General features: G+C 38.0%; 1 protein-coding gene across 1 annotated transcript; it reads left to right on the forward strand.

The window, feature by feature from the left end:
- The first annotated feature begins 153 nt into the window (after positions 1 to 153).
- LOC139715721 (potassium channel subfamily K member 18-like) lies at positions 154 to 20,410 on the forward strand. The gene is made up of 3 exons (XM_071627271.1): positions 154 to 264; positions 17,939 to 18,396; positions 19,413 to 20,410. Exons 2-3 carry the CDS (start codon positions 17,985 to 17,987, stop codon positions 20,408 to 20,410), a joined length of 1,410 nt encoding a protein of 469 aa, XP_071483372.1. The 5' UTR covers positions 154 to 264; positions 17,939 to 17,984.
- The last annotated feature ends 433 nt before the right edge of the window (positions 20,411 to 20,843 follow it).

Genomic DNA, 20,843 nt, shown 5'->3' on the forward strand with positions numbered 1-20,843 from the left:
GTACATTCAACTGGCACAAAGGATAATGACGACGAAGAAAAAAGACCTGAAATCTCTGTCCGACACACCTCAGCAAGCCCAAAAAACATCAGTCACCACACGGCAGTAGACAAATAGCTGGCTTAGTCACACTATCCTTCCACAGTGCCAAGATCCGTGGACATACTTTGGTACCGAGCATTTTCATTTCCTTGTCAAAGAACAAGATAGACCAAATGTATGCTTCGCCCCTGCCCACGGACTACGAATTGCTTGTCTTCTCCGGTGAGTAAATTCTTGCTTTCTGTTTATTTTAAAACACAACTTATAAAAGATTCCCAAACAAACGCACAACCACAGAAAAAAGTATAACTCCTGTTAGTGAATGGTAAACTCAGTCACAGATTGACCCCCAAATTTCAACAAAAGTGAACCTACGGCAGTGAAGACAGCACGCCTACATGTAGTACCGCATCGGTAAGACAATACTAACTGAAAATATAAACATGATTATCATGATCAAAGTAAGGACGTGGGGTGCTGTCACGAAATAATATCAATGTGGACTTCAGGACTGCACATGGTGGTTCCGTCGGGGTGTAAGTTGACGTGCTGCTGCACTTTTAAGCTGAATTACGGTTTGTTGATCCCTACAGCACAGTGGGTGTACCATGGCGTGGCGCCATTCTCTGTAGGCTCACTGTAGAGCCGCCACGGGTTGACTTGCAGATATGCAATGCTTTCAGTTGGGTTGAAACCTGTTACATGACACTCTTTAGTGTGTTTAGAGTGTTTTCAGGAGTATTTGTGTCACCATCAACATTCCTCTCTTTCAGACCACTCATTCCTATACACTTTAAGTCTCTGTTTGGACATGGTAGTGCTTTATAAGGCCATTTAGAGCAAGTGAAACAATCAGACGTTACTAGTGGAAATAGATTTAAAATGATTTTTCAATACGGTTGTTAGATAAAAATACAAACCAGAGCTTGTGTAGTAGAATGAGCCTCCAATCTTAGTCGCAATCATGGAGTTGATTCATCTTTGTCATTCCGACATCAGAGATAAGGTTGGATATTGGTTTGTGTTGTCGCTGGTCTACGGAAAGCGCCGATTTGCTCTAGCCTCCGGAGGCCAAGCACGTGTAATGGAAGTCTGTTGCAGATCACCAGATTATTTATAACAATTCAAGCATATATATTGGTATGCTCAAACAGTCGTTGATAACACCCAGAGGGAAATCACGCGGCAAACGTTTGACTATATAGTGATATTCAGATTATTCTGCATTTTGTCTGCTATCAGGTCACGTGTGTATTGTATGCACTTCTTGTTTCTATACTCTTCGTACCACTATTGCTTGTACCTCGAAAGAACATAAATCGACTTTTATTTTGTGGAAAAACGTCGTATTCCAATATCACTCCATTAATATCCGGCCAGAAGCAAAATAAATGACTCAACGGTAACTCGATCTATCCGGAGGCTATCAAAAAAGTAATTTAAACTAAAATCAAAGTCAGCGTTTTGCAGAGTCCTTCCCTGCTGGCTACATCTTTTAAAAGTTTCAGAAAGGATCCCTTCTGCCATTGTGACTCCCAAGGCATATTCCATGACAAAAAGACTTTAGAACAACTGTTATCTGCTCTTGAAGTGCAGATAACAGTTGTTTTAAAGTCTTTAAAATGCACAGAGTTTGCATGCACAAAATAACAATCAACATAATTAGTTCTGTCACCCTAAAGCATAGAGAACATTCATATATATATATATATATATATATATATCATATCATATATATATATAATATATATATCATATATATATATATATCATATATGTATAAATACATATATATATATTTACACACAGAAAAAAAAGAAAGTAAACACTTTTTCAAGTTTATATTTATTATATATACATGTATTTGGTTAAAAGTTAATGTATTACATGTATATACCATTGAAAGGTAATTTAACTTGCTATCAATCGGATAGATCAATAAAAGCTAAAAATAATGGAGGAGAATGAAGAATCTTCTGTCAAATACGAATTCAAATGAAAAAAGAGAAGAAGCAATATCAACAAAAATGGTAGGAATTTGAATTGATTTATCGAATTAGGAAAATTGTAAATAATAATCATTTGCCTCATGAATTCTTAAATTACTAAGTTAAAGAATGAAATAAAGATATTCTGTTCATTTAATCATCTCCGTGCCCTTACTCCCTATTTCATTTGAGGTTTGAGTTGACAGAAAATTCTTATTTTCCCCCTCTAGTTTCCCATTATGATTTTGTATGAGGTTATAAAGAGATAAAGAGAACGAAAACTTATATCTTTGCTATTTCTTTCATGTCTCTCATTGTGTTAAACTGGTCTTTTGTTATTATCGTTATCTTGAAGGGCATTTGCAAATGAAAGACAACATGCCAATTTTTGCAATTTTTACTTTTGTGCCTTGGAGAACGAAAACGAATATGTTCACCCAAGAGTAAGGAGTTTCCGTTTATATTGACCTACTAGGGTGACAGCCAATTAAATTACCTTTGATATGGTATATATTATTTGATTTTCATCAAACTCTTCTATGAAAAATAAGAACTCGAAAAAGTGTTTATTTTCTTCTCTTTTTGCTGAGTATCTATACAATATACACTCAGCAAAAAAAGTAAGTTCCCCCCTAACATTTTTGGATGTATCTCAAAAAGTATTTTACGGATTTTCATAATTCAAACGGGAATGGATAGGGAATTTCATTACTCATAACATGAATGGCATATCATTGCCACCAGATATTATTATTGGTGTAAAAAAAACCGAATTTTATGTCAAAAAGCATGGGAAAAAAGTTGCACTTCAGGCTATATGAAGCATATTGTATACATTTCCTATGTAAGTTAGCAAATGATCTTTTTAAATTGTGCAATTCTCAGGAATTTCTTCAAGTACAATGTGCTTCCCTATTAAACAGATGTTATGCATACTTTTAAAACTATAGCCTTTTCGATATGAAAATGTTGGTAGAAGCCATGTGATTTGTAATTCCAATCTGGGTTGATCACATTAATGTGCCTATGGCCATTTTGCATCATGCGCTCAAGTTGTAGATCAGTTTGTTGAGGGAAATGGCATCGAACGTATGGAGTGGCCTACAAGATAGTCTGATTGTAATCCAGAAGAGAATCTTTGGGATGTCATTAAGTGGAAAGCGAGCAAGAAGGTGAAAGATGACACTTTACTGCAAGAATTTAAGCGCATCTTGCAGAGAGCATGGGCCAACATTGAGCAGTGCCAAGTAAACTTTAGTTAACAGTATGAGGAAGAGATGCTGGCTGGTCATTGAAGCGGAAGGTGGACATATCAATTATCAAATACTTCACTGTATGCTCATGAAGAGAAAGAGATAGAGAAATATGCAAACAATCATGCTTAAATGTTCAGAATCATGAGTGATTGTTTGATTATTTGTGTAAAAATCATTGCAAATCACTAAAGTGCAACTTTTTTTTCCATGCATTTTGACATAAAATGCATTTTTTCACACCAATAATGATATCTGGTGGCAATGATTTGCCACTCATGTTATAGGTAATAAAATTCCATATCCATTTCCGTTTGAATTATGAAAATCGGTAAAACACTTTTTGAGATATATCCAAAAATGCTAGGAGGGACTTACTTTTTTTGCTGAGTGTATATATATATATATATATATATATATATACGAGGAGCTATATACATTGTAGTTGCTCCGCGTATTGGCAGTACTAGAAATAGCAATAATAACGTCACAACAGAGGAATTCATTGAATGCCAATCTTGATTTTAATGAAAAAATCATTTCTAATTTGATTTTAATAAAGATTGGCATTCAATGTATTCCACTGTTGTGGCATTATTATTGCTATACGAAGAGCTGTATATATATATATATATATATATATATATATATATATATATATATATACATACATATACATGTATAGACTACAGGAGGTATACGACAATTGCTCTGGCCTTATTTTCTCCAAGCAGTTCGGGTTACGGTAAGGATTGAGATAGGTTTTTAGGTTTACGTCTTGTGCTGTTTGATATGAGGATTAGGATCAGGGTTAGGGCTATGTTTTTGGGTAGAATTAATGTTTCGCTGACCGTGCAGAGATTTCATGGGAACTATTGTCGCAGGGGCAAACATCATAAAACCTAAGTACAACATGACGCATCCTGCAAATGTATGCAAATCTTCTGTTACGTATCAGGATTTATGAGTATTTCTGATTTTATCTACTATAATACACCTGCCAATGACCCTTAGAGTGCAGTGTATCCTTGAAATGGTCAACTTGGCCTAATGGACGAGATGTAAAATAGAGCGAACATATTGGCGGAGGTTTCGTCAGAGTCGGACCTAGAATGAGAGGGGTAAGGAATTCAACGTTCACAAACTCGCTCCAGACAGCTGCAGTAGTCTACTTGTAAACTTTCCATGAAAAATAAAACATTGAGGTGGAAATGTCATAAATATGGCCCCCACCAGTCCTCCGTGACCTACGAGGAGACTTTCACCTTCCTTTGTGTGTGTTGCATGAAGATTTTGGGCAATGATGACTTATAACTCAGCTTTTAACATAAAATATACCTAAAACTACACTCCCGAAGTTTGGAACTGTAGCTTTCCATTTAGCGTTCTTCTATTCTTATTTTGTGTTTCATACCGTAGAGTTTAAAAAAAAAAAGAAAAAGTAAAAAATGATCCTTTGTTTTTTCATACACAATTTTTTTTTCTGGTCCTGAATTTCAATAGCCTGTGAATCAATTAGTTTGAAACTGATTCTTATATCTTGGCCACGCATTCAGAAAAATTAAATCTCCGTCCTTCTTTCAAATTGTTGGATTTATTTTTCATTTTGAGTGGATTTGATGAATGTCCCCAGTCCCATTTAAATCTTTCTCCAAATAAGTTATTTTGAGAGGTGCAAATTTCATGATGAAAGATGATAATTAATGCCGAAAAAATCCCGTCCCCTCTCCGGGATTTGATGAATTGAGGGACAGGGCTTGTATTTGCTGAATTACCAATGCCACAAGTGATGAAACGTTACCTCTGTATAATAAATATCCACTGCAGGTAATCATGTCCAAAGAACATGAAGTCGCCTGGCATCCGACATCACAGAGATATCAGAATATTGATCGAAAGCCGACGAAAATGCATTAATCAGTGCAAAATCATGCTGCACTTTGTAAATATCAAACAGAAATTTAATGTATCAAAGTAAAAATGATGACAAAGTGACAACCTATCAGACATGGAATGAAACGTGATTATGACTGTATATCTTTCCAACCAACAAAAGATAAAAATTATATGAATTCATCATATTATTTTTTGTATACATGTCATACATAGCATCGACTCAGCAGGCTTTGGTACTGTATCATAGTGTGTTGTTTTATGCTTTAAATCGATATACGGACTCACTGACAAACAGCCCTGAGGCTACATGTAAGTGGTTTTTTTTTTTTTACCGTATTAAAATTAATATAGCAAACAAATAAAACAGACGTCCGCTCAGTGCTTTTCCTATGTATTCGTCCGTTACACATGTTGTTTTTGATAACATTCATAAAGGCAGCTATGGAAACACTCACCAAGATAGAAATAGATATAGCACAGAGGTGCGTTAAAGTGTCACGTGTATAATCAGATTAGAAGTACTAGCAAACAAATTGTTCAGTCGCGTGTCATTATCATGAAAAAAAAAACAACGTACGGACGAGCGAATATTCAGCACATGACTTTAACACAAACTAACAAGGAAATGTTCGCCTCCTCTTAAAAAAAAAGAGGAAAAAATACTTGGGTTGTTATGTCAGATATAGACCTGAAAGTGCAGTGACACCATCAAGGTTAACAATCGTTTAACAATTTTGTGGATTGCTGTGTAAGTCCCCCGCTCGATTGCCATTGTGTGATACAAGACAATAAACCCACGTTCCATCGTCTGCAAAACTATAGCGCCCCGCTATGTATTTGGCAATAGAAGAAAGAAAGAAAGAAAGAAAGAAAGAAAGAAAGAAAGAAAGAAAAAAAGTGGGTAACTGAATCGAAACAAATAATAATAAAGCTGGGTGGGTCACATTTGTCTGTTAGACATTTCAAGATTTCATTAGATACTCTTTGAATCTTTGTGTGTGGGTTTACGGATGAGAGCTATCATATGCTGTATCAAATTAGAAAATTTGCTCCACTTTGATATCAAATCAGGTGATATTTTGAATTAATCGACTTATCAGTGAAGTGTAGTCTAAAATTTGACCTGTTGCTGTAATCAAAGGTTGCAGCCAATTTACACGTCAATTAAAAAAAAAAACTCAGTCAAAAATGTTAGTAGGTACTGTAGACACATATTTTCAAGTTGCATAAAGCATGCCCAAGGTAAAATGGATATTAGGTTGGAAATTCATTTCTTTTATTTCACACTATTTCCTGTGATTACCTGTGACGTCTGTCACTTCCTCAACGCGGTTTTGTTTTGAGACTATGAATGAAATGGCCGATCATTATATCCACCATTCAGTTTGGTATTTCAACTCTGATTGTTTATTTCAATCATATATCTGCCTGAAGTGAAAATAAGGGTCGTCATCTAAGGAGATTGCATACGGTATGCAATAATCTGGTTAAAACCGTGAACGGTGAATTTGAGGCTTGCACACCGATTTCACTTGTACAGACAGTGCCCTGTAATAACGCAGTGTTACAGATTATGAGGGAAAGTATCTTGTAACCTTGCAGCTTATTTACATACTCTAAATCAAATCATAATGCTTATACATTAGCTTTCTTTTACATGAACTTCCAATAAATTTATCTAGTTATTGTTGGTTTGCAAACTCATGGCACAAGGATTGACGATGTCCTACAGTGTACCACGCTTTTACCATGACCCACTATTTGCCTGCCACCAAGGACAGAACTTCCTTACAGCAATACGATGTTCATTTTAGGGGGAAGGGTATTATAATCATTCCCAGATTGCAGGTGATGTTCATTAAAAACCTTGCATAATGTCCACATTTTCTACACAATGGTGTTATGATGGGCAGCCTGAAGAGCAAATCAAGCAACGCAGTGACTGTTCATGAAGATTCTCTTCTCTCACCCACAACACTGCATAGATAAGTTTTATCGAAGGACATTACCTTTAACACACACACACACACACACACACACACACACACACACACACACACACACACACACACACACACACACACACACACATACACGCGCATATGGAAACCTTTACGATGCAGAAAGGAGCAGAAGATGTCATTCAAATTCGCTAAAAGTCTGAAAACACGTGTTATATTGTTTATAAACAAAGGCTCATCTCTGTAACCTCATAGACTTTATGATAACTGTCACTGAAGCATTGGCGATGTTCCCGAAAGAGAAAAAAAATGCGGAAGCGACTGGCGCTTCTCTACTTCTGGAAACGCCTCATTCCCATTGTACTCCCGTCTAGTTGAGATGACCCATTGTTTACTGAGGCAATAGCGGCTGATGTTACGAACTTTTCTTTTCCGGGTATTTAAACAGGTTACCCTGCGACATCCAGTCATACATCAAATGAATGTTTGTTTACAGTAAAGTGATTGTATCTTTTTCTCTTCGATCACTAAAGTTGCGAGAATATGATTGCAATCGATGCTTGTTTCTAAATATTCTCAGCTAGTTCCAGTGGTAGCTTGTGCGCAGCTTTTGAACATTAATGAGCCCCTCTAAAGCTTAATATGCAGTCCAGTTTTCTTAATTCTCTCAAATTGTGCAACACCATCATCTTTGCATAATGGAAATTTCCGATAGCTTGTCACCGTCTGATGAAAGTTCGTTGGTCGGTCTTTGCACCACGTGACTTCTTCCTACTATAGGAGTCTGAGTTCCATTCATACAAACGGCGGACTACCCTGGACGGGGCACAGCATGCAGACGAATAGAAACCCTAAACCGGAAGTCATAGGATACGATGTAAGCTGTGGTTGTGTTTGTATGGCTCAACCTAACATCCTTCCACATCCGACCATCCTGCAAATACATTTCCTAATCACTTGTGTGTAGATAGAGAAAGCACACGTCTAAATGACATTCTCGTTAGAATTTTGAAACCAAGGCATTGATGTGATTGGTCAGTACACTCTATTTTCCCTTTCTTTCTATCTTTTTTTTTTTTTTTTTGCATAGGCATCGTATAATACATGATAATTCGGAGCGCGCAAAACATATTGCTTATCATTATATAGAGGTGGCATCAATCGGAAACCTACATGCACACACAAGCAAAGACAGGTATGGTTGCACACACACACACACACACACACACACACACACACACACACATATATATATATATATATATATATATATATATATATATATACATAATATATACCAAGTTTATACATGCATATTCGTACGTATTCAAACACACGTACACACAAACATTAAACAGGTTGCATATGTGTATAGCACACTAATGGTAGTTCCGGTTTAAAAAAAAAATACAAAAAAGAAGACATATAGTGCCCTTGGTTACCAACAGAAATGCTTTCCTGATCTGATCTCCATCTTCCACATGCAAAGATACATATGAATATATAATTGTTGTTCCTGAAAACCATTCAACCAACTGCGGTTTCTGCTGTGGCCTTCACTTGTGTTTAAGCGTAATGATACACATGACTGTAAGGATTGCACATTTGAAAAACATACTAGGTGAGTTATGGCGATACAGTTTTTATCTCACGCGTTAACGCGTGGTGAAGTGATCTCTATCTCACTAATCGCCGGTGCACAAGTAGAACGTTCTAGTGCTATCTTCCAGATGCCACTTCCGGTCTGAGTCTGCAGAACTTTTAATAGAAAAAGAGAGTTACTGTGCAGGTAGTGACAAGCGATTGGACACTTATCTGCTACGCACATTACCGCGCGCCCAAGTGTTGATAGCATCCGCTCACAGGCATGCTTTCCGGCTTCACTGCAACTTTTCTTTTGTTTTTGTTGTTTGTCTATGTGTGATGTGCTAACAGTGAGAGGAAGATGATAATACATTCAAAGTAGAAATCATGGTTACGTTGACCACTGATCTGACCTGAAAAAGTTCATCTTTTGTGCATTGTACATCCAATTATATGACAAAATATATAAATAAATAATTGTACTTGTTTAAAATTACATTTTGGATATTTCTTTCCCTCTTTCAGGATATTAGACGATAAAAATTTATGGATCAAAGATGATGACAAATGTGATAATCTATTCATCATATCTAATTCAATATGTTTAATAAAATGAGCAGGATTTTATGATCATATCTCAATTTCCAAAGAAATGGCATGAAGAATGCGTTATCGATCATACCTTGTGGCCAATCACGATCAAGCAATCAGATACTGCCTTTTCACTAATTGGAAGTAAAGATACGTTAGCGAGGTAACTTCACTCTTTGTAAATTTATACATCTATGCGTATATTTATGGTTTTGCATGTGTGTATTTGTGTGTGCGTGTGCGTTCGTGTGGGTATATATTTACCTGTTAGTTAAAGAAGACGATCAAAATTTACGCGACTCAAATGGAATACATTATATTCCGTTTACTGAACTTCTTATTCAGTTACCCTTCAGTCATCAAATCTGACATTTTTATAGCAATAACGAGGGAGTGAGATTAAAGAGGAAGGGTAAAAAGAATAAATCAATGCTAGACAGATTTTTTTTTTTCATAGATTAAAAGAACATTTCAGTGAATGTTATTATGTAGGAAAAGGAAATCAATTTAAAGCGCAATTTCTAATGAGTCATCACAATCCCTGATTAAAACAGCGACAGTGTTTCTTGACATACTGTACACTGTAAGAAAGTTTCGCTGTTGGACTCTCTAGTTTATGATACCTTTTTTGAAAGGATCATATCAAATATAGATTCCTCCATGATCGTATAAAGAAATGACGGTTTGCCGTCAACCCCCCCCCCCCCCCCCCCCCATCCACATAAATGAAGGTTCGGAAGCACATTTCCCTCAAAAAGCGGGTTTCCCACGTGTGTCAACTCGCCAGTATTTGGGCAGGAGTTCCTCTGAATGGGTCAGCTAAAGTTTAGGTTAAACTATAGGTTTCATTCTTAACATCACAAAGCGAGGCCAACAAAGGTCGTATTACTCTGATGATACAGTTTTGCTGGCTCAGGTTTGTTTTCTCTCGACATATGAGATTATTATCTATCGACCTAAATACTGACAAGCAAAAGTACGGCGTATTTTAGGTATTAGGTATAATAACGTAGATCGATTAGAATTGTTTGAGCGAAATGTTACTTCTTGGTCCCTGATCTTGCAAAGCCACCCCTCTCTCCCATGTTGATATGGTGGGTTTCTAACGGTAATCAGGACTATCACGTATTTTACACTACAAATCAAACATAATGCCTAACATCAGTTGAGATATTAACATTAAATCATAAAGACGCCACTTTCCAAACCGCAGTGGCACTACAGTACGCCTCTCGTGATGAATTGTGAAGTATAGGTAAATAGCCTCATGCAAAGGGAAGCATTGAATAGTATCAATACAAGACCGGAATGAAGAAAATAATTGACGGCATTCAGTCGAATCAAGTCCGCAACCCTGCGTCTTTCAGAGCTTGAGTAACCCATTTTTTTATTCACTTGTTGTACTCAACAGGATATGTCCTCGTGACCTCTGATGGTAACGATATCCAGCGGGCAGAAATAACTTTTTACCACTATGAACTAAATTCATAATAGGCGAGTAGGCGTGAACACTGGTTGTTGTTGTTGTTGTTGTTGTCGTTGTTGTTGTTGTTGTTGTTGTTGTTGTTGTTGTTGTCATTGTTGTCATTGTTTAGGCGCAGTGGAGCTATGAACAGTGGATATCGTGTTCAAATTGAATAAAGATACCCTCATGCCTATATATCTACCTAACAGCTGTATATTTCATGTGTAAGCAGCCTCCTTACCACGATTTGTATCTGAACTACATGCAATGCCTACACATACAGAGCAAAATCTTTTCGTAGTTACACTATAATTTCGAACACTTAGGTAGTACTGACTTGCTCAGCACCCCCCCCCAAAAAAAAAGAACCGACACTCTAAGCAAAATAAAATACACTGTAATCCAATTGCAAACTAAGCTACGTGACCTACGTGCATTCTAACCTGCATCCTATCTTTCTCAACTATATGTATATTTGGTCTTGTGTCCGACCACCTGGCCAAAAATTTCAAATATGTCACATTTTCTCCAAATGATATCGGTTTGTTTTGTTTTGCCTAGTCGTTTGTCCACATACCGGTATGTTACAAATAATTTCGATGTTCACTCTCGTACCCGAACACATGAGTCTAAGTTTAACTCCTCTCTGTGCACAGACTAATCTTCATAAATAAAGTTCAGATTGCACATCCGAACCAGAAGGACAGTTGAAATTTCTTTAATATTCAAAATAAATTTTGAAATAATAATAATAATAATAATAATAATAATAATAATAATAATAATAATAATAATAATAATAATAGTGGCCTCTTACAATTCGCTGAAGTCCATCCAGAATGATGTTCATGACTCTCAATATATATAGATTTAAAACATTACACTTACGACTTTACGATATAGTGATATCTGTCGAAATTTAACACGATTTTATTTTCAAGGAGACTATAATTATGATTTCATTTTCTCGTATAAGTCTACATAGACCGCGCTTAGCCTTCGCATTCATTTTGTCGTATTGAATGATGAAAGTTATGAAACTATTCCACTCTTACTGATCAAATTATTCTACATCTACATTGATCATTTCATTAAACGTAATCCATAACATGGGAGAATTTCTGAATGGTATGGATATAATTAGGGAATAGAGAGGCGTGTATACCATACAGATGGGTTGAGCTGTTACTAGAGACAATGGGATAACCGTGATTTTGTTACATCAACAAGATTTTCCAGTACTCATCCTATTCCATGTTCCATTTGTTGTTAGCTGTGATACAGCAGCTTTCCTTGAGCTGGGCGACCTTCCCACCCTGTCTCAATGACACGGTGTCTCCCTGTTGGTGAGTGAGAGTCCGCCTCACAAACCTATCTCGTTCTGGTTTAACCCTTCATGTGCCAATGACTCAAATGTGCACACATTTTACACACATACCTATGGACAGGAAATAAACGTGGTACACAGAGGGTTGTTAATTCATTAAGTCTCAAATCATCGTTCGTCATTAAAAAAATATAGATGTATTAGAGAGTATTGTAAGGATCAAGACCAGATTACTTGAAAAGAAGCAATCTAGCTCGTGGGCGTGGCACTCATGTTTACACTTGCAGGTACACTACAACGTCGATTTGCTCGATGAATATGACACCATGAAAGTCTTTAGAAGAAACTGAATTATGACTAGAACTTTCTAAGAATCTGAGAGGGAAAATTCCCCGCATGAGTCCACGTGTTTTTGTGGACTGAATTTGGATTTACTGTGATGTCTAAGATCGAAGTAGACAAATGGAGTAGAGGGTGGGCGCTTTGTGTATATGGACCTTGCTAAACTCAGTGCTGAGTTAACTTGTGAATGGATATACCATTATTTTGTCTGGCTGTCCTTAGTCCTATACAATGTCGGATGTGGCAGTTCCACAATATCCGCCGCTCACTGAGAGCGAGTGGAAAATTTTTCGAAAACTTTAGATCGCTGCTCAGATCCTGATCTGTTCGCCTTACCTAACGGTTGGCTCATTTGGGTTGCTCCGTGATTAGCGGTTGGTTCCTTTGGGTTGCTCCGTGATTAGGGCAGACATGGCGTCTAAACTTTGTGTTACCCCGACTTCGTGCCGGTCCCACTACCTGGATGTTGATCTTCTCCAGAGCCTGGATAAGCCCAGATTGTGAGTAGATAACAACAAACCTGAATTTTGCGTCTTGTTAAAGAAACAAAATGCTCTTCTGAAAATATTTATCGATATCATAACAAGAATAATCACCAATGTCGCTTTTATCATCATCACAGCCACCGCTTCTGGCTTATAGTCATTATTCTTTTTATCACGATAGTCATTATTGGAGTGATTGTGTGCAGGTATGTCATTACTTCTGTTCCAATTAAATGTGTATAGTTCCCTATTGGCTCTGACTGAACATTTAGGAGAAACGTGCGCAAACACGAGAAGATCACACAATTTTACTGTTCCTTTGGGGGAAAATACTGTGGAATCTTTTTAAGAAATACAGTTTTTCTCTTTTTTTTGAAAGGGAATACATGCATGATTAATGAATCATACAGTTCGGATGTGGGCAGTGAAGCTCTTGAGTTTTCACGCGTTGGTAAGGTTCCCTAATCCGCTTATAGGGACACGTGATTCCATATGTGGTTTACTGCCAAAGTTTGTCTCAGATATAAAGTTTGTGTATCTCTCAAACTGCTTGAACAGTGTACGATGAAGTCTGACTATTTACATGATTACTCCGAAATAACTGTACGCCGACCGACCTCTTTTTTTCGGTCATTATTTTGAACTCTACTAAATTTAATGACGTGTTGAGTAAGGTCAAAAGTCGGCACTTGCTCATGTTTGTTGATACGGAGAAAGTAGATAAACTGTGTAAAAGTTCATGCAGTTTGGCACAGAAAACCGCATGACACTGTACACATGCACTGTCCAAAGTCCCTGACACAGAATATAGAAAGGGTGACTGGCAAATCGAAACTACGCATCATATTTCACAAATGCAAGCAGGAAGGAAAATATGATATTATTTCCAGCTCTGGTGACGGCATGAAACGAAACTACACTACGATAGTTACAGGATGTTTGGCAAGTGTATATGCTTAATTTTGCTCTCGTAGAAGGTGAATGTTGTCTTTGAAAAATAGAGTAGTTTCTTTAGAAAGTTTCTTTAGATCAGAGAGAAAATAGAAATGGTATGTTAATTCAGTGTTTCACATCGAAACAGTCTCAACCTACTCTTGGGCAAGTTACAATAAATGAAATCACATACATGTACGGTTGGCAAATTTTTGCTTACAACAATAACAAATCATTTGTTACGACATAATGTGTGTACAAAATAATGTATTATTTGTCAAGATGTCATCATTACATGTAATTTGGATACATCGTTTTGACCTCCATTTATGTGTGTGTGTGTGTCTGTGTGTGTGTGTGTAAATTGTAAATTCAATCATTATCTTGATCATATGTTTGATTTATTTTTGTTTATCTGTTTTCGTTTTGATAATCAAAGTCATTTTGAAGGTGAGGTGGTATTGTGCTCAAGACATAAAACTGGAGAGAAGATGTTACGATTGGTCTTAGACGTTTAGAGTTGAAACTTGTGATGATCATTATACATGTAGTTATGCTACAGAATCAAAATGTATAAAAAGTGACTCAAGATCTAGATAGCTGCAACCACTATCAAAGCTCTCGTTGGTCAGTCACCCTGTCAAAGTATACCAAGTCGAGACGATGAGTACGGTCAAACCGAGTAGGCAAGCTCTGCCTAGAGATATGATCGGTCGTTCGTTCGTTTCAGGAAGTTATCCCGACTGCTTGATCTTTTTATGGCTCGATAGCATCCATGAAAACACAAAGCAACGGCAAAAACAAAATCCCACCCAAAAAAGCTCATAATCAGATAGCGATTTTGCAAAGATGAATTCCAGCACACATTATGTTCACGCTTATCTTTGATGGTGTTATATACAGTTGTAGAACTCAAAGTGTCGGGGTGTCCTTACGTACGTAAAGTGTATTGTAAGCATTCTGAACCCTACTCCACTTATCTGACTCCATTGGAACAAAAATAAAGTCATATATCAGATACCAATATGACTTTGCTTCTCGAATATTTCAAGACAGTTAATGTTTGCTTGTACGTGGGATAGGGACCTAAATCATTCATGGATTTAATTTCTAATAAAATTTGTCGTTTGAATCAAAGCGGAATATGAATATGGATGAGTTCCTGTGAGTGAAGGTTGTCAAATCCCCTTATTTCCTCATGTAAGCAATTGGCAAGGAAGGAATCTTCACTGCAAACTTGGAATCTCCTGCCGCTTTGCGCTTATATGTTTCCCAAATCGCCGCCATTACCAAAGCTCAAGCTAAATTCAATTCACAACAAAATGATATTTTAGTTGTTGTTTTATATGATACAAGATTGATTCTGAGAATCCTAATACAAAATTAATCATGAAGCAAACTTCTTTAATCATGATCAATAAGTGAATGTTACTAAAATTATAATGTTTACATGTGAAACAAAAAGGACGCTACATGTACAGCATATACTCCTTTCAGATACTATACTGGCCCAAAGCGTTTACCTATAACGAGCACTTAGTCTAATTATGAGCAAAAACACAAGTCAGTGGTATGATACGTGAACACTTTTGAGTTGAGTGTCAGTTCCGCCTTGGCAGGGGAAAACATTATTCCCTCTCACCCAGAATATGACGAAGCGCGCAATATGTAGTGTTTGGTATGCTTAGCATTACTTTAAGAGTAACCGCGATATCAGTTTGAAGGTCATTAGATTATCAAAGTAATCGATATTGTTAAGCGACAAAACATGCATCTAACTACATGGATTATGTCATTGTTCCATTCCTTTCGATTGACTTTACTACACTCCATGATTATTAGATTGGCTAATTTGACTTCTAGTAACACCCGCGTAGGCAAAAATGTAATATTGTCGCTCACAAACGACCGTTTCCTGTAGCTGAGAGGACTTACCTCTAGGGGATATTCCCCGACCAGAGAGTCACTTTGTTCTCATGTTTTGCTTGTTTTTTATCGAGTTAGCATTTTGTCAGCGTTATAGGTTTAGTAATCAAAAGGGTGAGGTGGAAACCACACCCTTGTAAAGGTCGTTTGGATTGTCACTTTGATATTGCATTCCAGATGTTTTACAAATGTGTGAAACAATGCAACTCTATTTCACGCTGTGGAATTAAACCATCACGTGCTTTGTTCTCTCCTTGTCCTCTGTAGGCTAGAATTCCGGTTCCAATACTTACAATTGTAAGCAGAGATTTGTTGAGCTATAGTGAAACTCTTTTGGAAACACAGATATTACGTAACAGAGGATACAAGGGATTATGTGAGACTGTTTGATAACGACCATGATAACAGAAGCTTCAATCGCTGAGTATAGCCACATTCAATTAATTGTATTATTTCATTGGTTCTACAGGTACCTGATGAAGGGCTCTGTTTTAAATGCTGTTTATTCAAGCAAAAAACAACAACAACAACAAACAAACAAAAGAAACAAAAAGAAACACCCAAACAAACAAACAACAAACAAATCATGTTGACACGTATATTGCGAATTTTGTGTTTATATGATTAAAAAAGTGATAGTTTCAGATATAAATCCTGGAACCTTGATGTTTATTAAGAGGAGAATGCCCTATGTGATATTTTGTATTTTTGGAATTATTCTTGTTGATGTGTTATGGCACAACTTTGATGTGGATTTAGTAGTGCCGAACGTAATAAATATACACGTATAATTATGTATACATGCGGACTCACATTAATGCATGTACGCATTCATATCAGTAGATGATAACAACAAGGATGCAGATTTATCTGACATCTTATATGGAGTCACCTTTTCGTCAGGCGCATACCTGCAAGGTATACTGTATGTCTTCGACTGAATGTTTCGCCCAGTTTGCGGAGTTCATTTATTTCTCTCAATGTTCTTAGTTTCCCACGACATACATACTGTACTGTCTCAGGGTAAATTGGTGAAAGGAAATGGAATGAGATACTGTAGCACTCCTGAAAGGCAGCTGAAGAGGAGATTGGTGTGAATGAACATGGACGAGCCCTCGGCACTGGCACCTAGTATCATGTCAATTTCGGGTCAGTTCCGAGATTCTGGAATGAGATCGAAGAGGCTGTGGCTCGGTCTATGTCTAAGAATATTTTGCAATTCTACTGCAAAGTTCATGGTCATTAGAATCCTGCCGTAATGCAATGTACATTGAATTTCATTCATCAAGTGGAAATCGTACATTATGAATGAAAAACAGTGTAAAAAAAGACAGCAGACCGTTCCACTTCGGAGAAAAATCATGATTGTCCATGGAACCCTTTATAAAAGGTAGTTTAACATTATTGTCCCCAATTACATTCTGCAAGATACAATGTCGGAGAATCTGTCATTTGTCATTCTTTTCATTCTACTTGCAAAATATTTTTGTTCGTAAAGATTTTTGGGGACTTCACTTTAATGGGATCACGTGAAAGAGATACTAGCCACCTGCCTTATATTCTGGCAAAGTTGTAACAACATATAAGATTGAGAATATGATAATACCCATAATCATCTTCAAGCAGACTTTCCATACTCTTACTAAAGTCACCGAAGACAGGAAATCATACTGATTCGATCATTATGAGGTTTTCTTCGGGCTCATGTTGTACTTTTCAGTGTTTGATGACAACGACAGAGCAACAATGGTATACCAGTGATAAACATGCTTTCGTTCAGACTGTTATAGATGGTTCGAAAACAGTTCCGGTGAGGGGCAGCCTAAAATGAAATTTCCTCACGTCCGTTCGAGAACCTCAATCAGGAGCATCCGGCTCCTTGTCCTAGCAAGAATGAGCGAGAAAATGATGTGTGTTGTGTAGATGAGGGAATTGAGAGTTAAGGGATGTATAAGAATACAAAGTAAGGTTGGGTGTCTCCTCAATCTGTAAAGCTGCACTTACATGTAAACGCGAGGGAGAGTCCAAACTTCTGGACTTCTTTGTAATCGAACGAGAGTCAAGGATCATAAAGCAGAAGTAAAGTTAATAGCATAGAAAATCTCGATCACGTGTTTTGTTCTCTTTGCTGTTCTCGATGTTAAGGTATCCTTCCCACGTCAACCTCCTGCACACCTCGTGCTCCGCCAAGATGGATGATGACGAGGACAAGGACGAATCCGTGGCCGGAAAGTGCGCTGACGTCGTCCGCTCCATGCTGCCTCACTCACTGCTGATCATTGTCTATCTCATCTATCTCGCCGTCGGCGGGGTCGTCTTCTCTGCGCTCGAGATGCCACATTTCCATGTCCTCAGCGAGCAGGAGCACGCTCAGCTGGCCGAAGCCAACCGCACCAGACTGACCATCCTAGAAGCCTACCATAACGTCTCCATGGGAATCATGAAACCTGAAGAGCTCAACATCAGTCGCCTGCTCGATTCCCTCATCGACACGGTCAATCACCCGGACTGGAAGGCGGGAAGGCAAAAGGCCCTGATGATGGGTCGAGACTGGTCATTCCCGAGTGCCATGCTGTTTTCGTTGACGACCATCACGACTATCGGTATGTGTATAGGCTATGTTTCAATCTGTATATAATTTGTATATAAAAAAACAACAACTAAACAACAACAGTATAGGTCTTGTTAGCTTTTGGTGGAGGTAGGTGAACTAATTCTCTCTCTCTCTATCTCTTTGTAATTGTAATGATTATGAACATTAAAATGCAAAAAAAAAGCATGCTGCAGAAACATGGTGAATGTTTTCGCTTGTCAAGGTAACCTTCACAAGTTTGTTCAACCAAGATCGGAAATACATTTAACTAGATAAAAAAAAGTGCGTGTATGTATGTGTGTGTGTGTGTGGGGGGGGGGAGGGGTCATTAGCATCTGATGCATTTTAAACTCTGAGCCTGACAGAACGAAATACCTCGCATAACTTTTTTTTTAAACTTTTAGTTACTGCTTATTTTAAAGTAGGCACATCTTGCAATAAATCCCTACACTATAGGTTAAACACCATGCAATTATTCTTGTAAAACCAATGCAATTATCATTGTAAATAATATATACATAATATATATATATATGTATATATATATATATATATATATATATATATATATATATTTCTTCTTGAGTTGACATAGAGAAAAATAAAACCAAAAGAAACTTAAATGGGAATGACAAAGTTTTCATATGTCGGAAGACAACAGTAAGAGAATCACGTGCACTTATTTCAGCTTCCCTTAATCAACCGTGTCGTTTTGTTCTAAATGCTGCCTTGTCCAGAGCACAAACTTGTTAATTTATATTAAGTCACGTGGGAAATTTGCTATAAAATTTATTTCCCAAAGAAATAACTGCAATGGTCATGACGGCATACGTGTTTGCGCACTGAAGTCATCAAGCTGCTTTCAAACGCAGTAATAAAATCCCTGACCAATTACGCCATTATAGGGAGCGTGTAGTTAGATGTGAGCAGGCCTAGAAACGATGCTATTTCGATGAATAGCTAGGATTTCCATGGCGCCAGAATGTTATTCTCTGAAATTATCTTTTCTTTCTTTTAACTGAACAGGATACGGAGATCTTGCTCCAGACACGCTGTGGGGAAAGGTATTTTGCGTGGCATACTCGGCTGTTGGCGTTCCTTTCTCCTTCTTTCTATTGGCGGATATCGGTCAAGTTCTTGCGATCGCCTTCATCAAGCTAGTCAGGTGTTGCTGCAGAAAACAACAAAGTACGTCTGAGAACAATTCGTCGCAGAGCAAGGAGCACCGTGTGTACCCGACGCTTCCTAGTGTGAGAGAGGATACGCCTGATTCGCAAAGGAAAACAACGAAAGAAGGTCGGAAGGGAGCCAAGCCAGACGTTACAATGCGCCACCTGAAGTCCATCCGTAATCCCATGGAAAATTCAGGGGACAAGCGGGGGCAGGCAAGTCAACGGGGTGCACAGCCAAAGACAGATCCCGTCGACGATAAAGCGATTGAAATGTCAGATTTGGGAACATGTTCGGTGGACTCTTTCAATTTGAACTCGAATAATTCGGGCTTCGACCGTACCAGTCAAATGAGTTGCTGTGACAACCCTTCAAACGGAAACGCGACGGCACGTGAGGAGAAAAAAGAACATTTACATCCGGAAGACACTAAGATGAAAGACACCACGGAGGTCAATGACAAAGAGGAGGAATTCAGCAATTACCATGAAAATGATGTCCCCATCTTCCTCGTCTTGTTCGTCCTAGTGAGCTACATGCTCATCAGCGCATACGCCTTTATGGTTGTCGAGGGCTGGGACTATGGTACATCGGTGTACTTCATTTTCATCACGTTGACCACAATTGGTTTTGGTGATGTCGTGCCAAACGAGCAGTACACCCCTCAAGTCTTCTTTTTCTGCCTCCTTTTTACCATCGTCGGCTTGGCGGTGACATCAATGTGCATTGCTCTTTCCCAGGATACAGTGGCGAGGGCGGGCAAGAGATTGATGGGCGCAATCAGGCAACGGATGGTCATAGATGACAGCGACAAGGACCCCGAGCAGGGCCACGGTCGGAGCAACCAGGGGTGAGGACTGTAAGCCGTCCCGGTGGGCGGCGCTTCTTAAAAAGAAATGCACCGAGCTGGTACAGAGACGAGGACCAAACAGGCGCGTGTTCAGCAAAGCCAGCTATGCCAACTGCAACTGCTCCAGGAGTCGACGAATTTTGTCAACCTCCTGTTGTCTCCTATGGTCTCTTCTGCCTCCTATCCTTGAATATTCCAATGGGATCGTCTTTTTCTGTTCTTTTCCATCTTTGGACTATGATCTGCGTCGATCTCCTTTCTATTTAAGCCAGAGGCTTAGTATGAAGAATGAATGCTGTGTGTCTTTCTTTCTAATACTTTCCAGTTCACCTTTTGGAAGATGCTCAATAATAGAATGGCATGGTAATTGAAGTTATCCATAAGAGCTCTTGAACCCTAAATTTGAAAAAGGCTATCTACGCGTGCATCTGCGAATA

Source organism: Diadema antillarum, unplaced genomic scaffold (assembly GCF_040938485.1).
Source record: "Diadema antillarum isolate AM-2024a unplaced genomic scaffold, OU_Dant_1.0 scf00000054, whole genome shotgun sequence".
NCBI lineage: Eukaryota > Metazoa > Echinodermata > Echinoidea > Diadematoida > Diadematidae > Diadema > Diadema antillarum.

Coding starts and splice junctions, on each gene's coding strand:
- LOC139715721 (XM_071627271.1), top strand. CDS start 17,985: ATGGATGATGACGAGGACAAGGACGAATCCGTGGCCGGAAAGTGCGCT. Junction 18,397..19,412: donor GACGACCATCACGACTATCG/GTATGTGTATAG, acceptor TTAACTGAACAG/GATACGGAGATCTTGCTCCA.